Source organism: Varroa destructor, unplaced genomic scaffold (assembly GCF_002443255.2).
Source record: "Varroa destructor unplaced genomic scaffold, Vdes_3.0 BEIS01000006.1, whole genome shotgun sequence".
Lineage (NCBI taxonomy): Eukaryota > Metazoa > Arthropoda > Arachnida > Mesostigmata > Varroidae > Varroa > Varroa destructor.
The window spans coordinates 9,355,365-9,371,892 of NW_019211459.1; the positions used below are offsets into that span (position 1 = coordinate 9,355,365).

At 44.5% G+C, this 16,528-nt stretch overlaps 1 protein-coding gene across 21 annotated transcripts in view; it reads right to left on the bottom strand.

Annotated features, from left to right (window-relative positions):
• The window catches only part of LOC147754830 (uncharacterized), a 141,078-nt gene that overhangs the window by 103,872 nt on the left and 20,678 nt on the right, over window positions 1-16,528 (bottom strand). For 2 of the 21 annotated variants that reach the window (XR_015329791.1, XR_015329785.1), the window contains 2 exons: window positions 13,213-16,527; window positions 7,991-12,569 (listed from right to left, as the gene is read on the bottom strand). The exons of 3 other annotated variants lie outside the window; for them this stretch is intronic. Coding sequence is in view for 3 of the 18 variants with exons in the window: in XM_086992298.1 (XP_086848424.1) it covers window positions 12,136-12,167; window positions 12,416-12,569; window positions 13,213-13,545 (519 nt within the window). In the remaining 15 variants the exon portion in view is untranslated. 16 more of the 21 variants (XM_086992301.1, XM_086992300.1, XR_015329793.1 and 13 more) reach the window with 14 other exon arrangements.

Genomic DNA, 16,528 nt, shown 5'->3' on the forward strand with positions numbered 1-16,528 from the left:
CGAGGAATTTTCCCTTCCAACTTTTTTCCCAGATACTCTTGAATGACAAGATCCAACAGCACGAAGGCGACGAAATAGGTCGATTAGGACAAAATTGATGCTGTTCTAACCTGTTCTTCCTCTAGGTTTTGTTAGGGCTTTTTTCTTTCGTTGTCTAAGGATATTTCGTCAGATACTGAGATACCGAACGCTAGCAAACCGCATCGGATAGACATATATTGATATACACCTTGTTGCTATATATTCGACCAAGTAGGGTCTGTAATAGCAACTAGAAGCTCGTATTTATCTATCTATAGCGAAAACGACAGTGCCGAAACATGTCTAAACACGGCAGCGGCTGTTGTAAGAACTCCAGTATCGGTAACAGCTTCTCGCCGGCCGGTTGATGAGAAGCAGAAAACGAGGCAAAACCTAATCGGCCATCCGCTCGGTACTGCCGAATCTACTTCGATCCACTGTCTTTTTCGTAGAGCTCTGCTCCTTGCTCGCTTCTATTGCTCATACGGATACGAAAAATTAGCACGAGCCGCGTCGAGCAATAGCGCGACGTGCAGGCCTGCTACGTAGAGATTCAGGGCTTCGGAAAAATAGGACGAGCATCCGAGAAAGACAGACAGTGCTTAACCGGCTCCATATCAAATCCGAACATATTCCTCCGCTAGCCTGTGTTTGCCGATAACGATGAGTAGCAGTGGCAATCGGCTTTCTTTCTTCTTCCATCATTCTTATCAACCACCTTTTTCCTTACCGCTTCAGCTTTTCTCTTGCACTCGCTTGTCGTCTCCAGTTTACCAGCTACGACTTTTTTCAGTTCGGACTAATGCTGATCCTGCATGTCTTCTCACCTCATTTTTCTATATCTAGTTTCTTCTACATGTTTAGAAGCAAAGCCAAAATAACACGTCTACGCCGCCGTTTCGGGCGCAGCGTCTATAGCATTACTGCGTGATCGTCAACTGGCCATCTTTATCAGTCTTTATGTTTTCGTTGTTGGCTCGCGCTCGATAATAATGATGATTGCGCTATTTTTTTCCTAATTCTTCATTGGTGGAACTGGCAGCAGCTTCAGTCTTTTCAGGCAGACTGATTTTTTATCGCTCGCGTATCGCGATTGTTAACCGCATAGGGACAGTGCGACCGGCCCAGGAACTACGAACACAACTCGTTAACGACAATGTCCCGTATCATGGATTTATCTGATCTGATATTTTCGGTGCTCGTTCGCTTTGGTTTTCCAGAATAGTTGGGTGTATCTGTTGCCTGTTGTTAGCGGGGTAGGGGGAGGCTCGACTACCGAAAGAAATTTCGAGAAACCTTTCCATTCAATGTGGCTAATAAGCAAAGCATCTCTCGTACGGAAGGCATTTAGGCATACGGATGTGGCAAAAACTTGAAAAATAGAATTACTGAACTGACAACCCACTGGCTTAGAACTTACACTACCCTACCTCAAGTTCGGACAAGTTTCATTATACTCGGTCTATATTCTTACTTAGGTTCATATAAGTAAATATGCTGCACATCTAGCCAAATACGTATATATACATGTTAGCTGAGCTGTACACAGGGTGCTGGAGATAAGTTCGGATATTATTTTGCATCTCGAATTTTGCAGAAAAATGCATATTTCTTTCTAAAATAAACCGGAGTATACCCAGATGGTTTATTGTTTTTGTGCCCCATATTGAATTGTCTAGATAAGTATTACCTCATTTCTAGAATGCACCATTTTGGTTTCTATTTTGTCCTATGAAAATTTTAATCCGCTTATTATATACTTAGGGTGTCCGAATAAGGCTTCAACGATTCGTACACGCAAATATCGCTTTACCCATGGTGGCCATTAAAAGTCATTGGTGAATTTATAAAAGGAACTATCGATTTGTAAGTCGTTAATACGCCTAACTGAAGTCCCGAGGAACACCAGTAGGAGTTGCATTGGATAATTTCCTAAGGGGTGTCCTTGCCCGTACGTGCACGAAATCTCCTTCAATTAAACGTTTGCATTTAGGGACAAATTTTACTAAACATGTGACAGCAAACCCCGTTCCTATATATATATATATATATATATATATATATATATATATAAAATAATTGACACTAATCCAGCGAAGTCTGCATCATAAACACAACTGGAATCACAGCGTCGATTTCCGTCGATCTTCTGTATTTGTTTTTTAATTGCCAAATAGAGCACAAGATATAATTGACAGATGGGCGTAGCAGTACACAATATGATACGTAGCGTCGCCGTGGTCGCGGGCCGAGAATAATGACTAAACGGGTAACTAAATACGAAATCCGGCTCCGTTGGAGGATTTCTGCTGCAGTCGTAGCCATCGCTCCCAGAGCTGCCGTTCATCTACCATTTTTATTACTGCAATACTCTTCCCTAGTCAACGAAAATCTCCCTGTTCGGTGAATGATCTATTCAGCAATTGCGGCGTCCCATTTTTGGGATCGACTCCACCCGGCGCCAACGGCATCAGCGACTCCGTTAGCGTCGCCGCCTTCAACGGTACGACAGCGCAGGTTGACCAGCAAATGAAGATGTTACAAAAACATACATAGAAGGACGCTTACACGAGCCAACTCCAGCCAGAGGCAGCTACGACGAAATGGGTCTACGCACGTCTCGCACACTGGGTAGATGCATGTTACCGTCCGCAGACGGAAAAAGTCCATTAGGCGGGGGTGGTTGTTGCGTCCGCGTGGCGGCGCTCGGCGGTACCCGGCGATTTAAATTCGAAATTGGTTATTTGTTGTTGGCTGTTGAAATTAAAAGCAAGAATCGATCGTCACAGGTGGGAGATTGGACAGAGCAAAGAGGGCGATATATAATGCACACATATATCTAGTCAGCAGGAATTTTTATTATTTTCATTAGAAGACAGAATAGAGTAAATTATAGTTAGAGCAACAACGAAATAGACGATAATCTACTAACGTACGTGGATAATAGACGTGAATCTGTTGTTACAATTTAGACTACCGCAGAGCATTCGGCTTAACTTAGATTATATACATGTACCTCGTCGTGGACAGCTAACTGAAACTATCAATGGAGTTCACGCAGTGGGAACGCTTGTTGGTATGATTCAATGAATGGGTAACTTCATGCCCTTGCATTGCTTCTTCAATTTTCTGCTTTTGCTTAGATAAAGTACAACTTCTCCCCGACTTTCCGCTACGCTCTCCCTGTGCTAGGTATATATATATATGGAAATCACTATTTTTGTCCAAGCGGATTGCTACAAGAACGTTAACTTTAGGCTAAACTTAGATAAAGCGAGGTTATCGAATAGGCACATAAGAGTACATAAGTTGCAGGTTGAACCTGTAACGGAGGCATACTGTAATTTTTTTTCTCTATTTATAACAAGAAGAAAGTGTAAAATTCTTCGTTATTAACGGAGCAAAACACGGCTGACGGTAATAACAATAATATTACGCCAATGAATAAATTATGGTTGCATGCAATGTCTCGCCTATCATTTGTCACGTGTTGTATATTCTTTGTTTTCTTGTTGAGTTTTTGTTATGTCTTCTTTAGAATAGCAGAAGTTCAGCAAAGTCCAAGTAACGGTATGTCATTCCTTGTAATCTGTTTTTCGCGGATCCTGCACATCCCGAGGCAGGCCTGGCAATCCTGTCGAAGACTCCTTAGCTATTCGTTGCTCAAGAATGGCTTGTGAAGTTTCAAGATCGCTTCTAGTCACTTCTGAAGACGAATAACCATTGAATAAGCCTACATATCAACGTAATTACCTACTTCAGAGCTATAGACGCTTCACGGTACCTGAAACAAATGTCCCCTCCTCAGGAAAAAGTGTCAAGTAGTACATATAAAAAATGCCGCTTTCCTCGTCTGGTATACCCAGCTTTGGTGTTTAGGGATTAGAGATCTTGTTTGTAATTTGAAGAGCAAAAAAGTTCCAAATAAAAACTTAAAACAGCGTAACAATAGACGAAAACGGACGTTACTTTTGCACGTAATAGGAACGATGCGTACTGATTCATGCAAGCTAAGACCATCGTTGTTATTACAATTTTTTTGTCTAACTTATGATGATAATTAATGACCGCTTAAAAAACATCAAAAGTAATTTGTGAGATTGGTTCTCACCCGGGCCGCAGATATTATTTCCCGTTTCAGGAACATCAGCGCTAATAAATTTTAGCTATCGAAAGTGCTATCTTTTGGATAACAATCAATTTCACGGTACGAGGTACTCACACTATTTGATTTTATAGAGAATAACAAGTGACCATCAATTCGTGCCGCAAGCTTGGCATTACGGCGCCGTATTCTTCCTCCTTTCTTCTCAAGGACAAAGTTAGCCGTTCCATTGTGCGGCCACGCGAAAACCCAATTAATGGGTCAATATGTCTCGAGACGGATCTGACTGATTCGATCATTTTTAAGAAGCGGAACCAGCTGCTAATAGAAGAGTCCTGTACAGCATGCACCAAAAGCTGCAGATACCCTGAAAGCAACAGGTAGATCGCTGACGTCGCAAAATTCCTATGAACAGCTTCTTCGTTGCTGATCTGGTCGAAGGCTCCGAGACAGTAACGTGCGAGCTATCGGGAGCGAAGGAGTAAAGGAAACCAGCGGAGAGTAACGCGCATCGAGAAATGGATCGAGGCGTCCACTTTTCCTCCTCTTGTTGATTTAATTTCGGAGCATTTATTGTTCGGTCAGGAAATATCCCGATGATGGAGTGCCTCGTAGCAGTCCGCGCTGTGTCTGTGTTGGCTTGTAAAATTTGTTTTTGTCCATATTTCTCCTGCTCTGCAGTTATAAAATTAAATTTAAAATGGCGAGATTTTAACATGACTTAACATTTTGCGCACTGAGTAGATGCGTCGTCTTATATATATATATATATATATATATATATATATATATATATATATAAGGCGAGTAGTATGTTAAAATTGAGAAAGACTTTGACGTACTCTTTGTCGTAGCGAGCATCCGCTATTTTTGCTACAAACAAAATCCAGTTATTTTTAAAACAAACTAACAAATTTGTCAAAAACACAAGACAGTGTGTTATTTTTGCAGTTTGAACAAAGACAAGCTACTATACAATCGCTTCGCGACGACGAAATTCAAATTTCTTTCGCCCATAATCGACTACTTTGTTTCCAGTTTCTATGCTGGTTGTAAAAACGTGAAAAAAATCCATAGGAACATCCTCAGTTTGGTTTATATCTAAAAAGCTCAAAACGGCTTCCAAGGCCATTTTTGATACACATGAATCTTTCTTACAGGAACACTAATGTGTATTAAAAAAGCCCTTAGCCTGCTGTAAGCTGAAAATCGATGCACGATCGTTCTCAAAAAGTTGTTTGAGGAAAGTAAACATCTTGAACATAACTAATGGGTGCTGTAGGTTAAAGTTGTAATCACGGTCAATCATGACCGTCAGAAACGGCATTCCCGGCAAATGCCAACATTTTGTTCTCGATTCTGTTTCTGGTTGAACACAGTCTTTGGAAAAAAACCATCGAATCATGTGACATTGTCAACATTGAACTTTTTTTCTCCTATTATCGCCGCTTAATCTATGCCTTCTAAGGCGTGAGAGCGATGCGCGTGTCGACTCAACATCACAAATGTCCCATCGCCGGACGGCGCCGTCACGCCGTATAGAATAAAGCGCAACTGTTCTTTCGTGTATGATTACATAGTCAGGTCATATCCAATGAAAGGTATAGGGCTATCCCAAAAAACGCTAAACAGACACCCATCGATCGATCGCTCAATGAACGGCCGAAGCAGCGGAGCTATGGCGGACCGATAAGGTAGCATTCATCGGTGACGAGAGCGACCACTTGAAAATGAAAAAGCATATGTACAGATGTACCCTATCAAAATATTGATGAACCTGTCGAAACGAGATGACGGGATTCTACAGAAGGGCTAATAACAAAAATACCAACAGCTGAATTCGCTGTTCAGGCAGAACCGAACGGAAGACGTTACAGGTGCGACCTGGATGGCTGTTCTATGTTTGCCGTCTATTGGCGGTCACTGACGAACGTGTTTGGCCATCGAAGTAGGGAATCAAGAGGCTCAATAGCGTTACGGTTGAGCCCGTATTGTTGAGACGATTGCGACTCTGACGTTACACGTTAATTAGCCTGCGTCATGCCACATGTTTGTAGGTCTACAGCAGGAAGGACGACTTGATGGACAGTGCTGGCCGGTATAGGTTCAGGTTGACAGAAAAGTTGAAAGTGAGAGTCTATTGCCTTAAATACACTATGCCGAAACTGTTTGTACACGATGCCGCTCGAAAAAAAACACGATGGTAGCCTCAGTGGCGAGGTACGCCTTCGAACATCACCTTTTGTAGATCGTTGTTGGACAACTGCTGGCTATGCTATTAGCGTCGGCGATAATTTTGTCGATGAGGGACCGCTACGCTGTGATTATAGTCGATAACGACTTCAATCAACGATAGCCTATTTTCTCGAAGCGGTCACAGGTGTCAAACTGTTTGCCCCTTCACGCAAGGTGTCACGCAATGCATTACAGTTCAAGGGATAATTTTTAATCAGCATTTTGACTCTTCCTAAGCAGGTTAATCTCAATGAAAGGGTCACATGTTTATTCGGAGAACTTCTAAATGAGTACGTTGTTTTTCACAGTATATTACTATATATATATATATATATATATATATATATAACCAAAATATTGTAGAAGCGGATGTAACGATCAGTCAGAGTATTCAACATACGCGAGTCACACGTACAGACTAAAGTCTCTACATACGTGTAGAATAAATGGCTAATTCACATAATATGACGTTCATATAATAGGAGTAATTATATTTAGCATCGGTTAATCTACGTAAAGATTAAGTTACTCAATCGCGTGAAAAACCTCCTGCGTGCTAGCTATGTAAAAAGCCATTAGTTAAAGTTGCCTGATTCGAGCTGATTTCACACGAAGTTAGATTTGTATAAACTGGACAATGAATTGGTTACCTTCGTCGGTTTGTCTGCTTGCCAGTATAACGGGTGGAACTTCGTTTTATTTCCAATGAATCAACTCCTTTTCGCACCTGCGATGTAACCTTTAAAGCTTGGTCGCCGCTCATCGATCGCAGTAGAAGGTTCCCTGCGCCCGCCGACGGTCCGGAGACAACATCTACTGCTTGTGACAGCCGACTTCTGCTACAATCAACGGCTCAATCTCTCGGCTTTGTTCGAACGCCGGTTGCTTTCATATTATCACCGTTCATGCTCGTCGCTTGCTGCGTCTGCGCGTTTTACCGCGAAGCCGCTATCCGTTCAAAGTATCGCCCTCCGTCCCGTTCAAACTTTACGAGTTGCAGCACAGGGCACAAACTTAAGTTCACGTTTGGAAGCGAGTAAGTTTTGTTTTTGCGTTGTCGCAGCGAACGGTTCACTGTATGACGCCGCTATAATTTCGTTATCCACAGATACGACCAACACCTTTGATTTAACCGATGCAGATCACCAATCTACCACCGCGTTTTCGAGCGGTCCTTAAAATGATTCCCGCGCTCCTTTTCAGGACGCATCGGCCACCCTGCTTCAGCTGGCGACGGACATCATCGAAGATGGCAGCGGTTTTGCTCGTACCCCGGTAAAGATACTTTCCTGAAGAGCAATAAACTTATACAATCGTTCCTCCCGGCTTCGAAATATTATTGGTCTTTTGCTTTCAACTTCTTTCGCCGGCCAACCTGGCACGTCGTAGGCGCCTGGCTGGTAGTTTGGGTCGGCGTTGTCGCCTGTTCAACAATAACTTCTACACACGGCCCGTACCCGTTGGAAATTCTGGAATTGTCACTAAGCAATAGCAGCAGCAGCAGCGGCTCAGAAGTCGAATCGATAAAATGTCATGATCAACGATTGCAGCAGGCCATATAGAACTATAAACAGGACGAGGAAAACTTCATTTATGAGGATGTCAAAGCTACGTAACTGTAAACAGAAACGCATAAGTACACTAGATAAGCCAATTGTTTACTCGTAAAACTTGTCCGATTTTCTTACCTGGCCACAATATGTCTGTTATTCGAAATAAGCCCGCATTTGCCGAAAAGTTGTGTACTTTAATTTTTCGAAACAAGAAGAGTTCGCTTTCTGGGGAATATTTTCTATAATCGACTTCGAAAATGAAAAGTTTAGGTATAAAGCAATTTTCAGCCAACTTGCTAGTTTAATAAAGCGCATTATTCTTCTACTGATATCAAATTTTATTAGAGATTACTATGTTTCAGGCTCAATAGCGACATTTCTCGATAACACGCTTCCTTGATCCTTATCACCAGCAAAGCTCCACAGAGAAAGCTTAAACCTAACAGAGAATATTGTTAGTACACAGGTAGCTACCCGAAATCATTTCGTGCCGCCCAAAACGTCCCGTAATATCTATTCGTTAAGCGCTATAAAGACAAGCTGATTATAAACTAAATATATAGTCCTTCTTGGCAAAACATCTGCCTTACAAATAGAAATTTTAGCCTTTAAAAGAGTGTTTCTACACAGTGAAGCAATGCAACGTTTCCTTTCCTTCACCCCTAATCTAGCCACAATCGTCATAATATTCACAATGGGTCACGCTTATCATACGTATATTTTTAACGGTTGCAGTATACTAGGAACAAAATGCTATTTGTACCCCTGTGCTCACACCACCTAATTACCATTTTAAGCCAAAACGCGCAGGGCTTATCCTAATCGTTCATTTGCTTCGATATTCAATTTGTCGTAATGTCGCGGTCAGCAGAGGACGATGCAGGTGATCCCGCCAAACCGCCATACTACATGAGACGGTGCGCGCCAATTCCCGTCGGCCTCCGCCATCTCGAGGTGTTTCATAGCCAACTATTATTTCCCATCCCTTCGTATTACTCGGAAAGAAGCGAGTCCATCACAATGAGCAAGGTTCCCTGCCTGCCTGCCTGCCTGATTCTACTGCTGCTGACGACTCGACGTACCCATGCTTCTGTTCTAGATCATATATATGATAGTATTGTTTCCTCTATTAGTATTCTCGACCGGGCCCCGGGCAGCGACAGATCACAAGCCGTTATCTGTATCCAACGGTTCGGCTCCAGCCAGCATCAGCTGCAGTACCACAGATCTGCATCGGGCTCGTCGTCGTCGTCGTCGTCGCTGACGGCTTCTGTTGAGCGCCCATTGCTTATCACCGACGGTCGCATTGGCTCACTTATTATCCAAACACGAAGTTTATTTACGATTCCGCACGCTACTCGCGGTGCGCCATTCTCGTCCAGGCAGAGAGGGCGAAAAAGAGAGCATGACGAAGAAGCGGCCTTTGTTGGAGGGCAGCGAGACTCGACGCTCGAAGCCCAACATCCCTGGGGGTCAGACAGGACCAGCGACCACCAACTGGCAACGGACTAGCAGATCGCCATTCGTCGTTTGTCTTGCTACGATCCTTTGCGATCCTGTGTGATCTTGCGTGTAATCCATTCTCGCCTAGGTGCAGAGCGCGCGGATGTACTATATGTACGAATGTGTGGGTGTGGATCAGAGCGAGAGAGAGTTATCTCTTTTAGGTTGTTCGCGTCACTCTGTCTATCTCGCATTTAGTGACGGGCGAACTCCTGAGCGGTGAGCGGTGAGCGGTATCCTTCTGTGTCAGGGTATGCTGCGGACTCGCGAGGGGCTGTTATCTGGTAGCAGCTGCTGCCGCTGTTTCCATAGTGTAGCGTCCTACACATTCGGACGTTGGTCGTTGTGGCGGGTCGCTGCGACGGAGTTCATACGGACAGCGGTCGAACAGTAAAATAAACGTCTGATAAAATGATGTGTGTTACACACCGCTTTTCAAATGAATGATTTCTGCCGGGGGGACCATACTCGCTGACACGTACGTATCACAATGGCTACACAAAACTTCAGATATACGTATACCTAACAGGGTAACTGGTACTAGATTTTGTAGAGGTACGAGCAGCGACAACAAAAACCAAAGTTAAACGTTACATGTTGTAAATCGTTAAGGAGATAACAACGACTAGAACGAGTCAGATCAACAACGATTTTATATCGATAAATTACTATTTTCTAGCACAGTTAGCTAGCGGGCCATTTGTTAGCAGATGTACTAGAAATCGATGGATGGTTTAGTCTTCGCCTTCAGTTATGTCCAATTGAAAGCGTCACAGGCCAGCCGAAACTACGGGAGGTCAGTACTCGCATAGACGACGACGGAGAACCATTCCATTGGGAACGAATTACTCTTATTTACTATTTACAGAATCGATAAATTTAAGATAGGTCGTCGTATAAGCGTCTGCTAGACAAAGTAAGACAATGCTTTTACTACGCATGGAAATAGGACACTACAAATGTTCATCCAATAAGTGTGACTGACGGTAGCGGTAAGATGGCGATTTTCACGTTTCTTTCTGTGTTTCCTTTCAGAGTCACTGAATGGATCAGATGGTAAAGGAGAGTGTCTAGTGTACGCTACAAAATCGCGATTTGTGAGCATTGGCTTACGCAAAAACTATACTTAACCTGAAAATGCGTAAGCAACCGCCGGCTTTGCTCACCGACGTCGTTGCTGCGACTCAGTATCTCCCTGGGATCGTATTGAATTTTTCCAGCCTTCTGCAGACGGGTCTACCGATAACTAACAATAGCGATAGCCTATTAGCGGCCACAATTCCCTATGTAAAGACGCATATGCATATAATTCACACTGAAGTTTGCTTTTAAATCGTTCTTTCCCACCATCGGATTTTCCGAGTAAAAAAGCTCCTATATATTTGACAACACTCACGCGCTTGTTCGTCTGTAGCTATGGGTTCGCGAGTGAACGCATCATTGGGTAATGTTTGTTCGGTGGCTGCTTATTTTTTAGGCTCGTAGCACCGACAAACGAAATTGGCAAGGGATATTCTTGTTTTTGGGAAAGGAGGAGGGAGGGGGCAAGGGGCATAAGGATCTATGGGGTTAGAAAGGGCGTTGAGGGAACGGGAGTTAGGGCAAGAGAAGCGGCCTCCTCTGACCTCTTCTATCATCATACACCAACGACGTTAGCAATACCAGACATATGTAGTGACAAAAGCAGCAGTCGAAGCAACGGCGATCCCAGTGGCGCAACCAACGAATACCGTCTGAGCCTAATGGCGGACCGCTATTAGCGAATTAAACGATGTTGATGCTGTATACCTCCTCTTCGTATCCGTCTGTTGTCAGCCCCTTCATCTCATTGTCATCCCCTCGAATTCGCCCCCAAGCTTGAACCCCTGCCAATCGCCCATAAGAGAGCACCAGAAAGCCATCCATTCATATATCCACATCTCATAACTGAGAAGCGTTGGCCGTTTAGTGACGCCAAATTGGGGAGCTGAGGGATATGGGGAAGACTTCAGCAGCCGGCAGCAGTGTGGAGATGTTGAAGATGTGTTGTCGCTGGTTGCTGTTGCCGCTGCGGGGGCGATTATTCGGCTTGTTGTAACGCGGTAGTAGTGTTGATCCAGAAGAGAGGGAAACTGAATAGGAGAGTCCAACGGGATGCTAGACAACGATGACGACAACGAGTAGCGAACTGGGACGGAGGGAGGGGCGCGGTTGGTCGAGGATTCTCAGCCCTGTACACACAGGCACACACACACACACACACACACACACATGCACGCACGCGCGCACCCATCCGCCTGGTCGCCATCGGATGGGTGGCGTATCTTCGGTGATAAACGGCCGCTACAAAATATAGCGACACTTGGAAATGCATAGATTAGTGCGGCGCGCCGCACAGTGGAGAAGTGGCATAGGACGATAGCCAAACTAACTGCTGCGACCGGCTATCCCCATTGAACATCAGAGTAACTGGGAGTGGTCTTGTCGCTCGGGCTGAGCTAAATTTCGGTTCTATCACCATTACTATCAGGCTACCGACTGCCTCACTGCGTTCTTTAGCAATGGCAACAACAGCAGTAGCAGCAGCAGCAGCAGCAAAAGATACTAAACCAATGCAACTACAGAAGCCTGCCTGCTTGCCGGCAGCGGTTGTCGTATGAGACTCACCACAGAAAGAACGCAGCAGACGACGTGGTGACGGCGAGGCGACGAGGGGCATAAAAAAGCGTGGAGTCAGCCTTATGACACAGGGAGTCTTAGAGTAAGGACAGCTGGAATAGTGAACGAAAACATGAACGCTAAACTGTGGTTGGAGGAGCAGGTTGGGGGCAGCTGGAATAAATCTGCAATAAATAAATATAGTAGCAAGGATATGCTTAAAGGAACGACGAAGAAAGTAACAAATATGCCGGACGCAGCCTTGCGACCTCATAATCCTATACAATCCTCGATACAATCAGTTTTCCCTGTTACATAACGAATACGAATGTCCGATGACGATCTTCGCCTGCCCACGAACAATGCCAGTAGACGACGACGATGATGATGATTTGTTTGTATAGGGAACGGCGTCTCTCGAGCTGGCAAATCGAAAGAGCCATGGGCGAGAACGAGCTGATGGAGCGATGACATGCGCTGGTCATCATTGTTCTAGCCATCGCGACTGATTGGAACTGGAAGGCCAAGACGCTATTCGTTAATTAATGATTTACCAGCGGTACACGACGACGTTATGTGAACCGGTCATTGGTGTGCAACGACAAAAAAGGAGATGATTGCCCACTACCAGAGACTTTGCTAAAATTTAAGAATAGGATACAATTTTACGCGCTTCTATCCTGACTTCCTAGCAGTTGGCACAATTTTAATGGACAGAGTGAGAAAGTGGGCGAGAAGATTGCACATAGATAGAAATGACTGCGGTTTCAATTCTTCACTTTTCGCTTTTATGATGCCACAGATAGCCTGAAAAAAAAGTCCATCAGTGGTGTTTTTGCCATGGATTTACTTATGTGTAAAGGTCTACAGTGATTAGCCTCTAACGCAGAAACATGGCACACAGATACTTTTTAGGCACGTTATGACTAAGGGCGATGGTGCAACGCTAACGTCTTCAACGCCGGTTGTAGATACACTTTTCTCATACTGCGGAAGTCAACCGTTTGAAGAAATGCTTAACAAGATGTTATTAGATAGGGTTATTTAGATTTAAGCACGTCAATGTTACACATCTCAGCTGTGTGTGTGAGCAGAATAAGGCAATTCAGAGTCTGATTGTCAACCCTAAATCCTATAGCTTCATTTTACCGTGCGCACCTCGTGATAACTCTTCTGTGCTATTATAAGGCGAACTCGGTGAGCAAGAAATGTGTATGCCTTCTTCCTGATGCGTCCATAAGCTCGCTGCAGAGTGCTGCGTATCTGTTGGGAAAACGAGGATAATTCGGGATCCATACCGAACGAGCAGCTACAGCTCGAGGGATCACTGCCTGGCTGGATATCAGCTGGCACTGCTCCCAGCCGTTCCATTTGCGGAAGACGCCCTCCGCTTCTCGCCGAATCGCTCCCGGCCTGCCGAATACACCTGTACATAATATCATATACATTGGAAGAAAGCCGACCCGACAATGCTTCCATTTGCCGATGCATGGAACGATTCTCGTTCCATGAAATGCCTTCATTCGTGAACGATACGACAGTCCCTGTCAATTAATATTCTCTGGTCACAGAACTGATGTTGCTCTGGTCTCAGATGGTATATTCACATCTGTAAACGAACATGGTTACCTATCCAGCTTCAGTTACCCGTCAACCGCATTATGTATGAATGCATTCATGGTGCGCGGAAAAAGCTCGCCTTTAGTCGCCACGGTGGTTCGCGTACCGATGCACAGACGAATAGCCCATGGCCGGGGGGTTAGTACCGATGCAACCGGTATAAGAAACAGCCGTCGCGGCCATCACGCCGCAGGCGAACGATGGCAGGGGTAGCTGATCCGATTCTCACAGCCTTTCATTTTATCCTAGCTCTGCTATTTTTGCCTGCACCTAACAACAAGTTTGCCGAGTTCGTTGCTAATGGAATTTCAATACTATGGTTAAGAGGTTGATTCGTATTAGATGGCAAAACGGCGGCAGGGTAGAGATGCGTATAATAGCAGTGTCTAGACCAGAAAAGGCAGTCCAGGATAAGGGTTTGCCTGAGGTACCTTCTGTCAGCTGCCAGCAGGTAAAATCAACCGATGACTCTAGTTTAATTTCAACTCGATAAGCGCTCACTGGCTCACATTAGAATATAGTAAACATTGTACGTAATCATGGAATGTTCTCTGTGACTACATACAGCTTATATAACTAAGCTACGGATGCACACTTTGTCCTAGTTGTCGACTTCAGTCAATATGCGAACAACTGAGCCTGCTTTTCCTGGCAAAGATTCTTGTCCGAGCGCGTAAGGGTACACAATACAACTAGATGTTATACAGAATACATGCTTGACATTTCGATAATTTACTTTGGGACCAGTGTACATTAGATTTGTGCGCTCTTCTGAGCAGTCCTATATATGTACCCAATAATAATCATGACAAGGGAGTTGATTAGAAATCGAAGAGTTAAAAACGGCGTACACAGGGGCCTGTACAGCGGAAACTGCTCTTGGTAAGAATGAAAAATCAGTCCCCAGTTCGCAAAACGGCATAGCTTGCACAGAGGACACTATCACCCTTTAAAAAAGGTGGGCCGCTGCACTACGAGCGACTGAAGTTCGTTAATAGTACCAAATTCAAATATAGTTCTGCTGACTCCTCCTATGCATAAACCATCTCCGGTCATATATTATGCCTGTAGTTCTCACTACAACACACGCCCCTCTGTCGGTCTCCTTAGCAACAACTGCCTGTGACGCGAGTGGACCGCATCGGCTGAACATTAATTTCCCTGAAATTAATTAATAGAAGAAGCACAACGGAGGCAACGTGGAAAAAGCGATCCCACTGTCCTGTTTCATCTATTAGATTATATGCAGGAGAAAGTCTAAATGGAGTTTAGGACGGATGATAAGCGCCCATCAGGTAGACCTAATATGACAACAATACTTGCTATTCTCATAATTCGCCCCTCGAACCACTGATTATGGAGACGATAGCACTATAATAATAATAATAATACGCTCGGCTATACTTATCAGTTAATTTAGGGTCGAATGTATTGTGGACGCGCGACGTACCAACTCGGAAATTCCGGTTCAGAGGCAGCTCAGATCAAAGATATTCCAACTTGTTTGTGCGAAGGCTTAAATTGTTTAGTAGATGCTAAGTGGATGTCTCTCTTCCGTGAGATGATTCGTCATCGTTGATCAAAATCGAAAATGACAGTGACGACGACGACTACTATAATATTGACTGGGCAGAGGTTTTACTGTAGACGGTTCTTGTATAGGTTTTTGAATTCCCGTTTCAGCTGGCTCGTATCGGGTAACTTTTTTTCGAAACAGCAACGATAATAAGAGTTTGTTCCCAGAAACGCTCAGACCTAGTCGTCCTCTGTCATGCCCACACGTGTCTATCCGCATTCCCCTACAACATACAGGCATAAGTATATAGTGCATTGCATTTATCAGTACGGTGCGCCTCATCTTCAGTACAAAAAACACTGATGTGACAACGTTTACAATTCATCGACCCGTGTTCAATGGCCCGTCTGGCATTGTACATGTCTCAACTGAAGCCTGAGCAAGACAACTTCTCTGGACTCTGCTTCGTCGGTCTGTGCGAGTCAGGTGTAATTCGTCGCATTGGCCTGTTTCGACTACCGCGGCCTACAATAGGCCAGTCTAGTCTAGTCGAGATCCAGTTGCTAGCACGAGAAGAATTCTTTAAGGAGGTGTGAGTACATAGTACAATTTCAACATTAGCAGCATTAAAGAACGCGACCCGAGGTCCTTTCTCTTTATCATTGGTTCTTGTAGTGTTAGGTTGCCGCCTTCAACTCGTGCTGCGGTTGTCCATGAATCTACCGCGGCTGCGCCGAGATCTAGAGAAGGAAAAAGGTAGGATCTGTTCGCCGTAAACGCCTGGCGATTCCCCGCAGCATCAGCTGTGTCTGTCTATAGCATACGGCGAAGTAATGGTAATCGTAGTGGTCCTATGCCCGCGCTCACTACGATAGTTTTGACGCCTACAGTGGGGTGATGTTTTGTAGCCAGTAGGAACGAGCATCGGCGATCCGAACACTAGCTATATAGTGGGCGACTATATAATATATAGTAACCGACCAGGGTGGAACAAAGAGAGAATCCGGTAGGAGTATTAGGCAGAAAAGAGGAAAAACTTTGCCCATTAAGGATGAGTGAGGTGGAAAGAGACTGGGTTATGATGAGTATAAAACTTGAGTAGCGTTGTCATAAAGAGCCACAAGCAACAGGAGTCGTTAGACTTTGCCTAGACCCCCACTTTAATACGGTCTGCAGCCACCTCCGACAGTTAACTTGCTCTGGGCTGTTTATATATAATTGCACGATGCCTGTCCACTGACGGACATCGTCTAACTCATTTCTTAGCGCTCATCACTCGTCCGTGTTCCTCATCCGAAGTTGCTCACCGTTACCGGCGTTAGGCACTGAAGCCGATGC